The 15,111-nt window shown below is 39.8% G+C and overlaps 1 protein-coding gene across 4 annotated transcripts in view; it reads right to left on the bottom strand.

The window, feature by feature from the left end:
* Positions 1 to 10,320, bottom strand: part of DNM3 (dynamin 3) — an 875,056-nt gene extending 864,736 nt beyond the window's left edge. For 3 of the 4 annotated variants that reach the window (XM_006887429.1, XM_006887430.1, XM_006887432.1), the window contains exon 1: positions 9,969 to 10,320. In XM_006887429.1, coding sequence (XP_006887491.1) covers positions 9,969 to 10,129 — 161 coding nt within the window. In that variant the 5' untranslated portion in view covers positions 10,130 to 10,320. The remainder of the gene's footprint in view (positions 1 to 9,968) is intronic. The other variant, XM_006887431.1, reaches the window with a different exon arrangement.
* Between the last annotated feature and the right edge of the window lie 4,791 nt (positions 10,321 to 15,111).

The raw sequence follows: 15,111 nt of genomic DNA, 5'->3' as shown, positions 1-15,111 counted from the left end.
AATAATATTTTTCTTTTATCAAAATGTTCACCATTATAAAAAAAGTTCTAAAACTTTTCATAGTTTTGGCCTACTACTAGTAACAATCTAGATATAACTTTCTAGTTAATAATCATGAAGTGAATAAATTCATGTGTTAATAATATATGAAAACTTTCAATATGGTATTGGGTTTTTTCCTAGACCAAACACATTAGCAAAAGTTACAATTTATTTGTGAGTAAGTTATCTCAACCAAAATTACCTTGGGCTTTGCCCAAGTAAAATTCTGCTCCCTGTTTCCTTCCGTTGTTCCTTATGGAAAAAAAATATTTTTAAATTGTCACTCTTGGTCTACTATCAAGGGGAGTACTGAGGAGAAAGGAGGGTCCAACGGAAGGGAAGGGAAAGGAGGTGGCACGGTGAGGATGAGAGGGAAGCACTCTCAAACAATGAGAGGAAGAAGAGAAGACCATGAACAGACACAGGACTCCTGGCTCTGAACATCAAGTTCCAAACCCAACACTAGCTCTTTTTGACCTTGGGCACTTCCAGGAAGGCAACAAAAAACAAGCTGGGGAAAAGCCTAATGAAATTCCAGTTCTTGCAACTAAGCTAAGCTTCCTACAACTGAGACAAGATGGGAGGAATCAATGTGCTAGTAACAAATTCTTTAAAGTGCTGGATCATTTTTGTTCAAGAATATGTATACCACTTGGTGTCCACCTCTCCACACTCCTGTCATTCATTCCTCACTTTCTAAACTATACAGTCCATTCTCCACTTGGCCTGTAAAATGGTTTTTTTCTCCAATACATTCCACTGCTTTCCCTAAATATCTTATGCTTTAAACAAAAAAATAACTCCATCACCCCCAAGTATTAGTGCCTTGAGCCTTATAAAACAGTCACTATAATTCATTTCATTCTCAGTGAGTCTTCACTACATCCAATTATACTTTTAATCTCTCCAACGCGGTTTGCTGTTTTTTTCCTACTACTACTCTCAAGTCTTCTCCAGTATACACTATCTCTATGTGATAAAGTAACAGTCTAAATTCAATGCTTTGTTGTTAAGTCAGACACTGAAGAAACAGATCACCACCTCCCTGCTTTGACATTGATACTTCAGCACATGCAGCCTTGAGCTAAAATGATACCAGCTGCCAAAGGACACTGAAAACTCATATGTTACCTACTTTCCACTTAAATCCCAGATCAATTTCACAATTAGTTTTTCCAGGCTGGTATTATATGTATGTGTGTATTTTAACAAACTGATGCTGAATATTTTAATCCAATTAGCTTGCATTATATTCAAATGCCTTTATTTTATATAGTTTATAAACTTGTCTCATACTTTTAGACTATTGCTTCCTTTTTTCTAACACATACCAGTTTTTATTCATAATTCATACTTCTTTCCCCTTCTTACTCTGTACATTTAGTCAGAACTCTGTAAATACATGTTTATTGACTGACTTGCCCATGTTTTTCCAGATAGTCTGTGTCCTACGTGAGGTTAAATCTCAGGTTGGCCATGTACTAGTATATATACACGGCTCCAGGCAAATTACGCGTGTGTGTGTGTGTGTGTGTGTGTGTGTGTGTGTGTGTAGTACAGCAAAGGTTAAACAAATGTTGGCTCCCTTCTCCCTTCTTACCTTGATCTATATTTGTTCAATATAACCTGTTAGTATTTTTTAATTAGTGCTGTAAGCATGAAAAATTGCAAAACAGACTGCTGTTATGTGCTATCAGTCGCCTGTGACTCAAAGCAACCCTGTGTACAAAAGCCCTGAACCCTGCCCTATCCTGAGCTAGTCTCACTGACGCTGACATACCTAATCTCATTACTCCAGTTATCATGTCAATTCACCTCATTTGGGGTCTTCCTCTCCTGCTCTGTCCCTCCATCCCTCCAAACATGATGTCCTTCTAAGGACTGGTCCCTCCTGGCCATGTGCCCAAAGTATGTGAGACAAAGCTTTAAAAAAATTCTGGTCTTCAAGGAGAAACTTGGTTTCACCCTCTTTAAAACAGATTTATTTGTTCTCCCAGCTGTTCATGGCATGTTCAATAGCCTTCTCCAGCACCACAACTCAAAGGCATCCATTCTTCTGTCATCATTAGTCACTGTCCAGCTCTGAAATATAGCATGTAATTGTGAAGACCATGGCCTGGATCTGTTGGATCTCTAGACTGACATCATTGCTCCTCAGCACTCTCGAGTGATTCCTGACAGAATTCCCCAACACAATTCGTCTTTTAAATTCCTGACTGCTAGTGCCAAGAGTGTTAATTGTGGAGCCAAGCAAGCTGTAACTGTTAACAACTCCAATCTCTTTCCCATCCATCATGAAGCTGACAATTGGCCTGGTGGAGGGAATCACCTTTGTCTTCTTAATGTTTAGCTTCAATCCATATAAAAGACTACAGGTCTTGACCTTCTACAGCAAACGCTTCAGTTGCTTCTCAGTTTCAGAAAGAAAGTTTGTATCATTTGCATAGCACAGTTGTTGATGAGTCTTCTTCCAATCCTGATACCACACTCCTCCTCATAAAGCCCAGCCTCTCAAATGATCTGTTTGTATACAGATTGAAAAGGTATGGGAGACAGGATGCATCGCTAATACACATTCCTTTCCTAATTTTGATCCATGTCGTGTTCCCTTGTTCTGTTCAAAATAGACTAGAGGTAAGTAAAACTTCAGTCATACAGAAAACTTAATTGGATTATTCTATACAGGAGCTCTGATGGCCTAGTGGCAAGAAGAGGCCATCAGCTGCTCTTTGGGAAAATGAGGGGCAATCTCCTCTTGTGTGATTAACTGCCTCTGAAAATCCAAAGGAGGGTCAGCTATGGGTTGCTTCCAACTCTACAGTATACAACAACAACTTTCTATACAATACAGGGCTCTTCTTTTGGGTCTAGTAGCAAAGAGGGGAGAACATCAATTTGTGTCTAGCTACTTACAGCCCTCTCTTAAAAATTAAATAATAATAATTAATACTCCATAATCTAGACCCAATCTGTGGTCCTAGCAAAAACACCTACTCAATGTATGTTCCATTTATAAAGAACCAAACATTCTACTTTCTAGGAGCATTAACTATATGTTTCTATTCTTCCAAGGTTCTTGATGTCTGTCTGCTAAAATTCCTTTTTTAATGTCTATGAATCATAACCAAATTTCACAACATAGATCTTACTCAGTCCAGTTCACCTGGTTGTATTGTTCCTAGAACATTATTTTTAAAAAAATTAAGTTGATTTCAATAATTTAATTCTTCCAATCAGAATTTATTATAAGCTAAAAATATATTATGTAATTTTAAGAAGAAATCAAAATACAAGAGAGAGGGAGAGAAGGAATGTGTGCAATGATGAATGAGGGAAAATCCAACTTTTCTGCAAACTTTTGTTAAAATCACAATTAAAATAAAAAGTTTTAAAAAAAAAAGATGAGATGCTTTGTCAAAATCTGCTGTTAGGGCTCTCTCCAGAGTGCTAAAGAGCAACAGTGTCAGTCTAGAGACTAAGGTGTGTCTGATCCAGGTCATGGTCTTTTCAATTGGTTGGTGTGCATGTGAGTGGTGGATAATAAATAAGGATGACATAAGAAGTATCAATATCATTGAGTCACTCTACTGGAGAAAAGTATTGGCCATAACATGGACTGCCAAAAGAACAAACAGGTGTGTACCCAGGAGAAGGTGAAACTAGATTGTTCCTGAAGACAAGGATCTTGAAATTCTGTCTCACATACTTTGGCATGTTGCCAGGAGAAACCAGACCTTGGAGGAGGACATCATGCTTGGAAAGGTAAAATGTCTGCAGATGAATGAGATCTGCTGGATGAGATGTTTTGACTCTATGATGAAGTGGCTGTGGCAACAGAGTCAGGTGAGTTTGGGATGGTGAGGTTGGCTCAGGGTAAGGCAAGGTTCAGAATCATTGTTCTTGAATATAGGGTTCCTGAATCATAGATAACTCAATGGCACATAACTACAACAATGTTAATTTAGCAACAATAACTTTAGAATTCCATGTTCTATTAATTCTTTATTGGATAAAGAAATTTTCCTTTTTCTTATTTTATTTTTACGTTTCTGATGTGATTTAACATTTTTAGAGCGAACTGGTATCCATTCAACAATTCACATACAATTTGATCTGTGACATTGATTGCAAGCCCCACAATGTTAACTCCATCTTCTCATGGCCTCTCTTTGTTTACTGTTCCCATTGGTCCTTCTTTCTTATCTTCTGCCTTCTGGCTTTATCCCAGGGCAAGCACTGCCCTTTGTTCTCATAAGGTTGACACCTGGCTGAAAGTTAAGCTACAGAGTTTGCATTAAGAGTTAAAAGGTAAGTAAGGATCATAGTCTTATGGTTCTACCAGGTCCTATCAGATCTATAAACCTGGACTTCATTTTTATTATTCTGAGTATTATTCACATTTGGAATGTGCAGTAGTAACCAAGCTTCATCTAGTTTTTCTGGTCTCTGGGTCATGGAGGCTAGGCTTTGGCTGGAGCATCAATCTTTTGGACTAACTGCTTCCATATAACTTTGATTTGTATTAACTGTTCTTGCCTCTAGTCAGAGAAAGATCAATATTGCGTCTTTGATATTTTATTGATACATTCTTGGGAACCATGAACCTTGCTTTTCAATAATTCAACACATCATGGTTGTTTAACATCCATTTATCTTGGTACAGTATTTAAGGAAAAACTCCAGCAGTGTTCTTCATACTGCATTGCATCAAAAAGGCTGTGCATCTCCAACAGTTCATATCTACCAGAAGCTCCAAGACAGAAATAAGTACAAACTCCTCCTGTTAAGATTTATAGCATCAGAAACTCAATGCAAGGTCATCATCAGAAAGAATCAACTCAATTTGGCAGTGGGGTTTTTTAATAGTACTCAGAAGCCACTGCTCAAAAAATATAATTCACTAACTCAGATGTTTTTATTATTTTAACAAAATCTTAACCCTCACACAAACTCATTTCTGAATTAAGTTTTACTGGTATGAACGTTTGTGTGCCTAATCTTATTGTTTAATTAGAGTACTCTTATCACCTCGGTTCTTAAATACTTTGGTGAAATCAAACTATTTAAGAATAGATTGTTGTTACTGTGTGCTGTCGAGTCAGAACGAACTTATAGCTGACCCTCCAGTGGTTTTTTAGGAGCTGTAAAGCACATGGAGGCAGCCCATCTTTCTCTTGAGAACTGCTGGTGAATTTGAACCTTATTCCTTTGGGTTGGCAGTAGAACTCCTCACCAATAGGCAACCACAGCTTCCTAATCAGTGTCTATCTAAACCACATAAATTACTTTTAAATTTAATTTTCTTGTCATGTGTAATCAACCACTACACGAAATGGCTCACTTTTAAGGTTCTTGTCAAATCAACTTTAATATACAGTATATGCCTCACAACATAAGTAAATAAATATACAATATTTTTAAATGCTGCCAAGACTCAAATTAACTCCCAAAGTCGGTTTTCTAACTAAAAAAAAAGTGCCACTTTTTAATGGTTTATATAATAGTATATCTAAAGATATATCAAAATCTTGCCCTTATATTTTGACATTAAGTTGATCTCCAATTTTTTTAAATCTCTTATTTGATCTCCATAAGTCATAAAGTCATCACTTGTTCAGAATTTAAAGTCTATTTACCAAATCCCCTGCCCATATAATTAGCATTGAAGAACTAATGTGTCTAACAAGTGTATCATTTAAAAACACTTGCACATTAACAACTAGTATAGATTTCACTTAACACCTCTATAAACAAGTTATATGCACTCTAAATACATACTCTGAGCTTAAGTAAACAATCTAATTATATTTTAGAACTTCCTTCAAGAAGACCTAATATAGAAAAGACCAATACATTTCTTTTCATTAAAATTGCTATTTAATGAGTAACCTCAAATCTTCCACAGATTTATATATACCTAAGTGTGTGTGGAGGGGGGGGTGTGTGTGTGTGTGTATAAATATATATAATGATCCATATAGCATATTTTATGAAAATATTTTATTATATTCTTATATATCATTTTTTAAAAGCACTTGTCTGAAAAATTTGTAAACTACAACATGCTACAATGATTTAGTATTAACAACAGAAGGGAACCCATGGTTGCTACAGCAAAGATGGTGGTTCAAGCCCACCTAGCAGCTCTGAGAGCAAAAGCTGCAGGAATCATCTAAACTCAAACCAAATCACAACAAATTCATTGTCATGGAGCCAATTTCTACTCATATACAACCTAAAAATCCTATTGAAGCAGTTCTACTCTATTATATGAGGTCATTATTAGCAAAAACTGGAAGTCCAGTGGCCTCATTGTACGGAACTGTGCTGTCAACCTAAAAGGACACCGATTGAATCCACCAGCTACCCTGAGAAAGAGAGTCACATGTTACTGACACTTCTGAAAACCCCCTGGATGGTCAGTTATGAGACAAAATCAATTCAAAGGCAACTAAAATGGAATTAAATCACCTTAAGTTGAATACTAGCTCCACTGTTTTTATATTCAATTACATTAACCTGAGGCAAAATTCACCCCTAAATTTTAACTCTCTAAATCTGCTTCCCCTTATGTAAACTAAAATTCAAAAAACAATGCATTCTTTTTTAGATTTTCTAGAAATTAGCCATGTAAGTGTCTACAACATAAAACATGATACACAGTAATAAAAATAAATATTAACCATTATGGTAATAATTTTCCTACTTTTTAAAGGACATGAAAATATGTGTATAAATTCAATTATTCTATACATAATAAACAAGACCAAATAATAAACAGACCAAAAGCTAGCTACTGAACCCTACATTCAGATCACAAGTCTCGGCATCTATTCATTGGATCTTAAACTGCTTCTCACTACCATCATATATCTCATCCTGAACAACCAAATCAACAATCTGGTTACTCACTATATCACATTAATATGTAAGTTCTATCACGTCAGCCAAAAAAAAAAAAAAAGTCAACAAGAAGTGTTTCATTCATGACTCATTTTATTCATTACAATCTCAAACTTGTCACCCAAAAATTCGTTTTTACAGCTGCAATTAAATGAAGTAAACATGGTCACATCCAAATTCATTCACTGGTGTCAAAAATAAATGTAAGCAAATGATCAGAGAGAAGATATGGTTAGTCTCCTAAATGTGGAGTGCTAAACATTAAGGAGAAAATTAGTTCTTTTCAAGAGAACAACCTTAAATGATGAACAAATTCTATTAATTCACACAGCAGTAACATCTCTCCCTGTTTTAATTGTAGTCAATAACAGCACTTTAGATCATAGTCTAAAAACTACCTATGAAAGTGGAAATTAACATCCTTAACGGAAAGGGCCTTATTTCTATTTAAAAATCCCTAGATAAGAAAAAAGATAAAGTGTTATGGTAGAAAGTTGTTGTTAGATGTCTTGAGTATGATTCATGAACAACAGATCTGAACCCTAGCCTATCCTGTGCTACATAGGCACACTTTTTTCCCCCTCCTAGGCCAAATCATTTATTAAGATAAAGAACCCTTTTTTCCAAAGGTTGATTTATTTTAAGAAATTAGATTTCTCAATAATTTAATGGCTGAAACCTTTATTAAATCAAATGGCCATGCTAATTAAATTTTCTAATACATAAGCTCCACGAGGCTGGTGTCATCTCCACAGATAATAAAGGCCATATATATTATTCAATGAATTTTTCAACTATGTTCATCACTTTAGTTGCTATTATACCAGTAATAAAGAACGGGTAAAACTTTATAAGAATAAAAAAATTACTATGCATTCTAGTAAATACCATGATTTTGATAATAATACTATACCTAATTTTTCATCCTTTCATGAAAAATATTCAAGCTAAAATATTTTAGTCTTCAATATGCATACGCTTTTAAAAAGTCTCATTTCAAAATAATATAGCTAGTGAGTGGAAAAGATTATTAGTTTTTATAGCATTAAGAGTGATAGGCTTTGAAAACCTGGAGGTAAAATTAAGATATAGGCATAAAATTTACATGAGGTTCAGAAATGCTTGCCACAAACACATGCATAGGCTCAACCAAATAAATACATAAAAAAGAATTCAGCTATGAGTCAGTTACTCACTGGTACTGAACAACAATAACACACTCTTAATCGTTAAGCAACTGTTCTCAACAACAACAAAAAAAAAATGTAAATGACTATTAAGGTATCATGATGGAATGATCCCAACCTGTATTTTGGAAATCCAAAAATATAGTCATCAAACCTGTCTGCCTATGGATATCACTCTAAACCAAATTAAATGCATTTGCAGTAGGACAGAAAAAGTAAATCCTTATGTAACTGCTATGTGTATATGTTTGAAAAAATGTGATATTCAGCAGTCACATCACAGTAAGTCCAAGATGACACAGGTAAAATGCCTTATCATGACTTTTCTCATTAACCAAAATAAATTATAATACTAAGGCAAACTAATTCAATTACATTCCCAAGAACTCGGTCAGCAAGTTGTGCATGTATATCAGATTTCTTGGTTTTTTAGTTCATTGAGGGGGACACACACACACACACACACACACACACACACATCATCTGAGAGAGATGGGGGGGATCCCAAAAGACATGTGGAAATAGCTCTTTAATCTTACACATCACCAAAGGCAAATAAACAAACAAACAAAAAATTAAAAGAAAGAAAGAAAAGAGGAACACGAACAAGGATCTTCTAAACAAGCCACTAACCAGCAAGTAAAGTACAATCTGGACTGTCTCCTCTCCAGCTCTCTCTGCTGTTTATGTCTGTCTGTCCTTCTTTTCTGTCTCCCTTCCTGCTGCTGTTATTTCTTTCAGCTTTCATATGACCTTTTCTTAGCAAACGTCTGCACTCCTCAGAAAAGGCCATTAAGGCAACTTAATCTCTCATGAATTGTCATGAATGTCTCATAAATTGTCTCAATGGACGAAACACTAGTTCCTAATCTAAAATTTCATTCTTTAGCTTTCTTTCTCGTTAATAGACAAGAAGAAATCCATACCTACAGTTTAGATTCAGAATGTTATCTTCAAGACTCGCCTACAAATAAGCGCTTAGGGCTCAGAAGCCCTAAAGGGGGGAGAGGGGGAGCGGGAGACAGTGTAGAGAGTGCGAGAAAGACGCTGGTCAATTCCGAGATGATGCAGGAATGACATGGCACCTGGACAACACAAGTCCACGTTTCCACCCGGCAGAGTAAGCCTGGGTTTCTCGTCATATGCCTGAGGCTGTGAATAGGTGCGCACGCAAACACACCACCTTTTATTCTTCGACTCCCAAGAGGAGAATGGTGGGGAAGCGCCGCTGGAGGAGGCTCCACCACAACAAGCGATTTCTTTCTCCTCGCACCCCGCCTCCTGTGCCAGGGACAGCCGACGACCGTCTCAAACAGTAGACAGCTGAGAGGAGCCGACAACCCGGGCGCTAGGGAAAGCATCTCCGCGGGGAGGCGGGGGGGGGGGGTGAACAAAACCCCACAGCTTCGCCTGGAGACTCGGGGAGGGTGGCAGGGAAAGGAGGAGGGTGTTCTAAGCCGGGAAAACAGGAGAGGGGACCGGGAAGCGCTCCGGCGCGCTGCGCAGCCACGCTGCCCGGAGCAGGCGCGCACCCAGCCTGGAAAGTCGCCACGGCCGCGGACCCCCTCCCCCGACTCCGCGACCGGAGAAAGGGGAGGAAACGGCTTTGTATGGCAGGATGAAAGGCCAACAGGAGGGCCACCGGGATGGGGGTGGGGACGAAGGATGCTCGGAGTCGGCAGGACCCCGCCCCACAGATAGCGCCGCTTTGCACCCTAGTCCGCCGCAGCCCTGACGCTCCCTCGAGGTCCCGCTGCCCGTCCACGTTCCAACCGCCCCATAGGGGGTCGCCCCCACCCCTCGGATGCGTCCTCACCGGCTGCCGCGTGCACTCACCTGCCCACGAAGTTCTCGAGCACCGAGCTCTTGCCGGCGCTCTGGCCGCCCACCACAGCGATCTGCGGCAGCTCCAGCAAGCAGCTCTGCCCCAGAGCCGAGAAGGCGTCCTGCAGACGGTTCACCAGCGGGATAAGCTCTTCCATCTCCCGGTTCCCCATTCTGTCTTTGCCGCTGGGCACAGCCAAACCCTATTCACCTCGACGACCTAGCCCCGGTCAGGGTCACGATGCTATCGACGCCGCCGCTGCCGACGCGCTGGGCTCCGGCTGCCTATTTCAGGCGCAGACGTCGGATCCCGCTGCCCGCCACTCGCCCGCCGCTCGGCTCCTGACAGCTAACGGCCAGCAGCGCGCCTGCGCGGGCGGGCTGGGCGTGGCCTGCCTCCGCGACGGCCCCTCCCGGCGGCTGCTCCGCCCTAGGGTTCCCGTCGGGATGCAGCGGCCCAGCGCGCACACACATTTCCTCCCTGATGCCATGGCCTCTGCCTTCTGCTGCCAAGGCTCAAGTTCCAGCTCAAGGGATGGCATGAGCTCATCATCAGGAGGCAACACTGTTTTCTTCCGGCAGCTTCCAAAGCCAAAACCCAATGGTAAACACTGTATGGAGAGCAGCACAACGCTATGAACATTAGCTATTCCAGCACCAACCATACACTGCCTCGAGATTGCTCATTCCAGAAAGAAATCTCAATGTCACGTCCTGCTCCAGAACCTGTGATGGTTTATTTAAATGTGACCAACTGTGGTGGTTGTGCCATGGAGTCAGAACTGACCCATCCATAGCTGACCCTTCATAGAGTTTTTAGAGGTAATAAAATCGCGCAGAAGAAGATGGCCCATCCTTCTGCGGAGCAGCTGGCGGATTTAACTGCATGCCTTCATGTTGGCAGCACAACTTCTTACCAAAGCTTCCTACCAGGGCTGCCTAATGAAAACTAAACTACTCGAACAGACATTTGTTCTAGGCCCTATGTAGTCGGACCCTATTGAACTATTAGATTTTAAGGGCTTCTCCTCCCCAGCTCCACAGGGAGAAACCATGGAATGGCTGGGCTTCTTTCTCCTCTTCCCTTTACTCCATCTTCCATGCTCATTCTGACCTTGGAGCCTTTTTATGCCATTTCTCCTCCGAATCGACATTCTTCTTTCTAGAAAGACTTGATAACCATTACCGGGCACTTATTCTCTTAATTTAGCAAATTGAGAAGGCTTTGTGTGTTATGTGACTGACAATAGAGAGAATGATAAGTAGTGGTGCTTTCCTTAACCTCCAGAAAGTTGCTATGTCCCTTCCTCTTTCTGCCATCTCACAAAGATCCTGGCTGACACTCTGAGCATCAACAATGACAGAAGAGAGGCAAGCGCCAGGTTCTTAACAGGCAGTGCTCCAAAGTCATAGTTCCGTTCCTGACAGTAACGATGAAGCATGGCTACACTGGCGAATTTGAAATCATTGATGATCACAGAGCAGGGGAAATTGCTGTCAACCTTACCTGCAGGTTAAACAAGTGTGGTGTTATCAGTCCCAGATTTGAGGTGCAACTCAGAGATGTAGAAAAGTGGCAGAATAATCTGCTCCCATCCCGTTAGTTTGGTTTCATTGTACAGATAACCTCATCTGGCATCGTGGACCACGAGGAAACAAGACAAAAACACACAGGAGGAAAAATCTGGGATCCTTTTTCTAGGGATGTAATAAACAGTGCAAATAAAATGGGAGGGAAGTTGCTCTATGATCTGACCCTCAAATTTTGACCCTCCAAAGGTATTTTCTTGTCTGATGCCTCTTGATCTGCTTAAGAACTTCTTTATTATTTTAATTCCACTTAAGGACTAGAAACTACAAAATCTAATCTACTGGCAATAATCTCCACATCAGATAGATGATACTCAAGAGCATTCTGAATCTGAGCATCACAAGCACTTCTGATTCCATTTACTAAAAAGTGACTGCATAATCTCAGCATTTAATGTTTTAGCATTCCCTCCACCCTAACTAAAGTGTGTGTAAGAATGTTCATGATAACCAAAAGCTGAAAACCATACAAACATCCAACAACAGGTGAATGACTAAATTGGTGTTGTGTACTGTAGAGGTGGAACCAACCCATAGTTGACCCAATCGGGGGTTTTCAGAGGCAGTTAATCACAGAAGAAGATTGTCCATCCTTCTCTCGTGGAGCAGCTGGTGGCCTCGAACCATCTGCCTTCGTGATTGCAAGGCAGGGTGTTTATTCATTCTCAGCAATAAAATGAATTTTTAAAAAGAGTGACTAGTAAGATAGGAACAAAAAAGATTGAATTTCACATGCATTATGTCGAAGGAAAGAAGTCAAACAAAGAGTCCATTTGCATGAGTCCATATGAAATTTTAGAATAACTAGAGCTAACCTATGATGATAGAAGTCAGAAAAATGGTTGCCTTTGAGGGGCTAGGACTGACGCAAGAGAGATGAGGATACTTTTTGGAGTAATGCAAATTGTTTTATGTATTGACTGGGACATAAATATTTGTCATAACTCATCAAACATTTAAGATCTATGCAATTTTTTTCTGATCATGGATTGTACATCAATTTGAAGGGGAGGGGAAAAAATCAAGAAAGCCAAACAAATCTAAGTGAGTCACCTCTACTGAAATAGACCTCTATTGAGATGTCTACCAGGCCTGTTTAAGAACCAGCCCCCACCTGATTGCATGGCTATAGGAAGAGGTACTATGACAATAAAATATGAATAACTGTGCTTCTGACCACAAACATTTGTCAGGGGAAGGTGGGTGGAGGGGGAATGGAGCTGATAGAGAGAGGGTGGTCTTCTTCTGAGTAATTAGTTATATAAGCTGTAAATTTGAGAACTACTTGTAGTATTTTCCCCCAATATAAGGGAGATACAGAACATTCTGGTCTTCAGAGAAAAACGTAAAATATGCCATGAGAGGAACATAGGGAAAACAGAAGTCTTTGCCTTCTGGTTAGCACTTGCATTCTGCTTCCAGTTCCCTTCTGAAGCTCCATTACAATTCTGTCTAAAGTTCCATGAGCCACCCTCCCTCCATAAACTTATAATAAATTCCTCTCTTTGCTTAATTTAGTTTGTATGCCTTTAACCAAAATTAAATGAATCTTAGTTAATGTGTGCTCCAGTAAACTCCCTATCACAGTGAGAAGCCTAGCCAGCCCCAACCCAGAATTGAGAGACAGCCTAGCCCCTCTCTGAAATCTCCCAATCCTCTTTACCCTATTAATCCCAACTGTTATGGATTGAGTTGTGTCCCATAGAAATATATTTTGCAAATCCTAATCTCTATGCCTATCAATATAATCCCATTTGGCAAAGTATTGTTTTGTTACACTAATAAAATAGAATAACGTGTTTGAGTCAATCTCTTCTGAGATATAAAAGAGATGAAATATGCAAGTGAGAAGGCAAGAGTAATGTCAAAGCACATAACAATTGCTCAGGAGCAATTTTCCATTTTCAGGAGCAACTATTTAACATTAATAACTTCTCCTCAGCCCCACAGGTACCAAAGGTGGAAACCCTGGAACGTGGAATCCCTGCAATGTTGTTCTCCCTCTCCCCTCACTCCATCTCCCATGATCATTCTGACCTTAAAGACTTCTCCTGCCATTTCTCCTCCCAATCGATGTTCTTTTGCAGAGGCTCTCAATCACCCATATTTGACACTTATTCTATTAACTTAGCAAACTGAGAGGTCACTGTGTGTTGTGTGCCTAGCAGTAGAAACACAAAGGTAACAATTCTAACTCATACTGACCCTCCCTTGAGTTTCTGAGGCTGTGAATCTTTACTGGAAGAAACTGTCCATGTCTTTCCTAAAAAGTGCCTGGTGGACCTGCCAACATTCAGGTTAGCAGTACAACATTGGATTCCTAGAATATAAACCTGTTAAAAGCCACCTAGTTAGGGTAGCACTAAGTAACTAAGACAAACTATAGCAACCTTCCTCTCTGAAACCTGTCTTCTCTTCTCTATCTTTGCTGTCAAAGCCTCAGTTGTAATCATCATCATTTGTTGAGCAGCCATTCTCCTCTATACGTCCTGTATATTTGTACCTTGGATTCCAGCACTTAGTACATTACGTTAAGTCACCTTTTTTTCACCTGTCTTTTTGTTCTACTAGTACAGTGGAAGGGTCATGATCCCAAAAGATGCTCACATTCTTAACTTAAGCACCTGTGAATATGCTGCCTTAGCGAGCAAAGGAAATCTTGCAAAAATTAAGATTATGAACTCTAGGATGGGGAGATTATCCTGGATTATTCTAATAATAACTGTTTAAAAATCCTTATGAGCCTATCCTTGGTGTGTCAGCGTGAGTCTTAACTACAGAAGAATGGTGAGAGAGACGCTCTTTTGCTAACTTTGAAGATGGAGAAAGAGGGTCACACACAAAGAAATGGGTGCAGGTAGACTCCACAAACTGGGAAAGATAAAGCAAAATTGATTCTCCCCTAGAGTTTCAGGGTGGGGGGGACCAAACACATAACCCAAACAGTTTTTTTTTCAGTGACAACTATGTCTGACTTTTAGCCTACAAAACTATAGTTTAGCAAAATGATGTTTTTCAAGGTAACTAATCTCATGGTATTTTGTTGAATCAGCAAGGAAAACCTGGTATAACTAATGGTAATCTCTTAGGATCAGACTCTATCTTTGTAATTATGCGTAACATAGTGTTTAGCATCAAAGGAGTTCACCCATATAAACAAATTACTGCAACAAAATGCTTCAGGGTTTGTATAAACAAACATGAGATAGGAAGCAGAGAATGATAAATTTGTCTAGAGAGGGACTGAGAAAGATTCCAAGAACAGGTTACACTGTTGTTGCTGCTATTGTTGTTGTTGTTGTTGTTAGATGCTGTTGAGTCAAGTACAACTCATAGAGACCCTATGAACAAATGATCTGAACCCTGTTCTATCCTGCACCATCCTCACACTACCTGACACACAAGAGAGCCCATTGTGGCAGTCTCCGACCGTGTCAATCCACCTGGTTGAGGGTCTTCCTCTCCTTCGCTGACCCTCCACCCTTCCCAGCATCATGTCCTTCTCCAAAGAATAGCCCCTGCTAGCAACATATCCAAAGTATGTGATGTAAAGCCTCATCATTCT

This window comes from Elephantulus edwardii, unplaced genomic scaffold (genome assembly GCF_000299155.1).
Source record: "Elephantulus edwardii isolate Elephantulus edwardi_28Jun2011 unplaced genomic scaffold, EleEdw1.0 scaffold00057, whole genome shotgun sequence".
Taxonomy (NCBI): Eukaryota; Metazoa; Chordata; class Mammalia; order Macroscelidea; family Macroscelididae; genus Elephantulus; species Elephantulus edwardii.
This window is presented reverse-complemented; position numbering and strand designations above follow the sequence as displayed.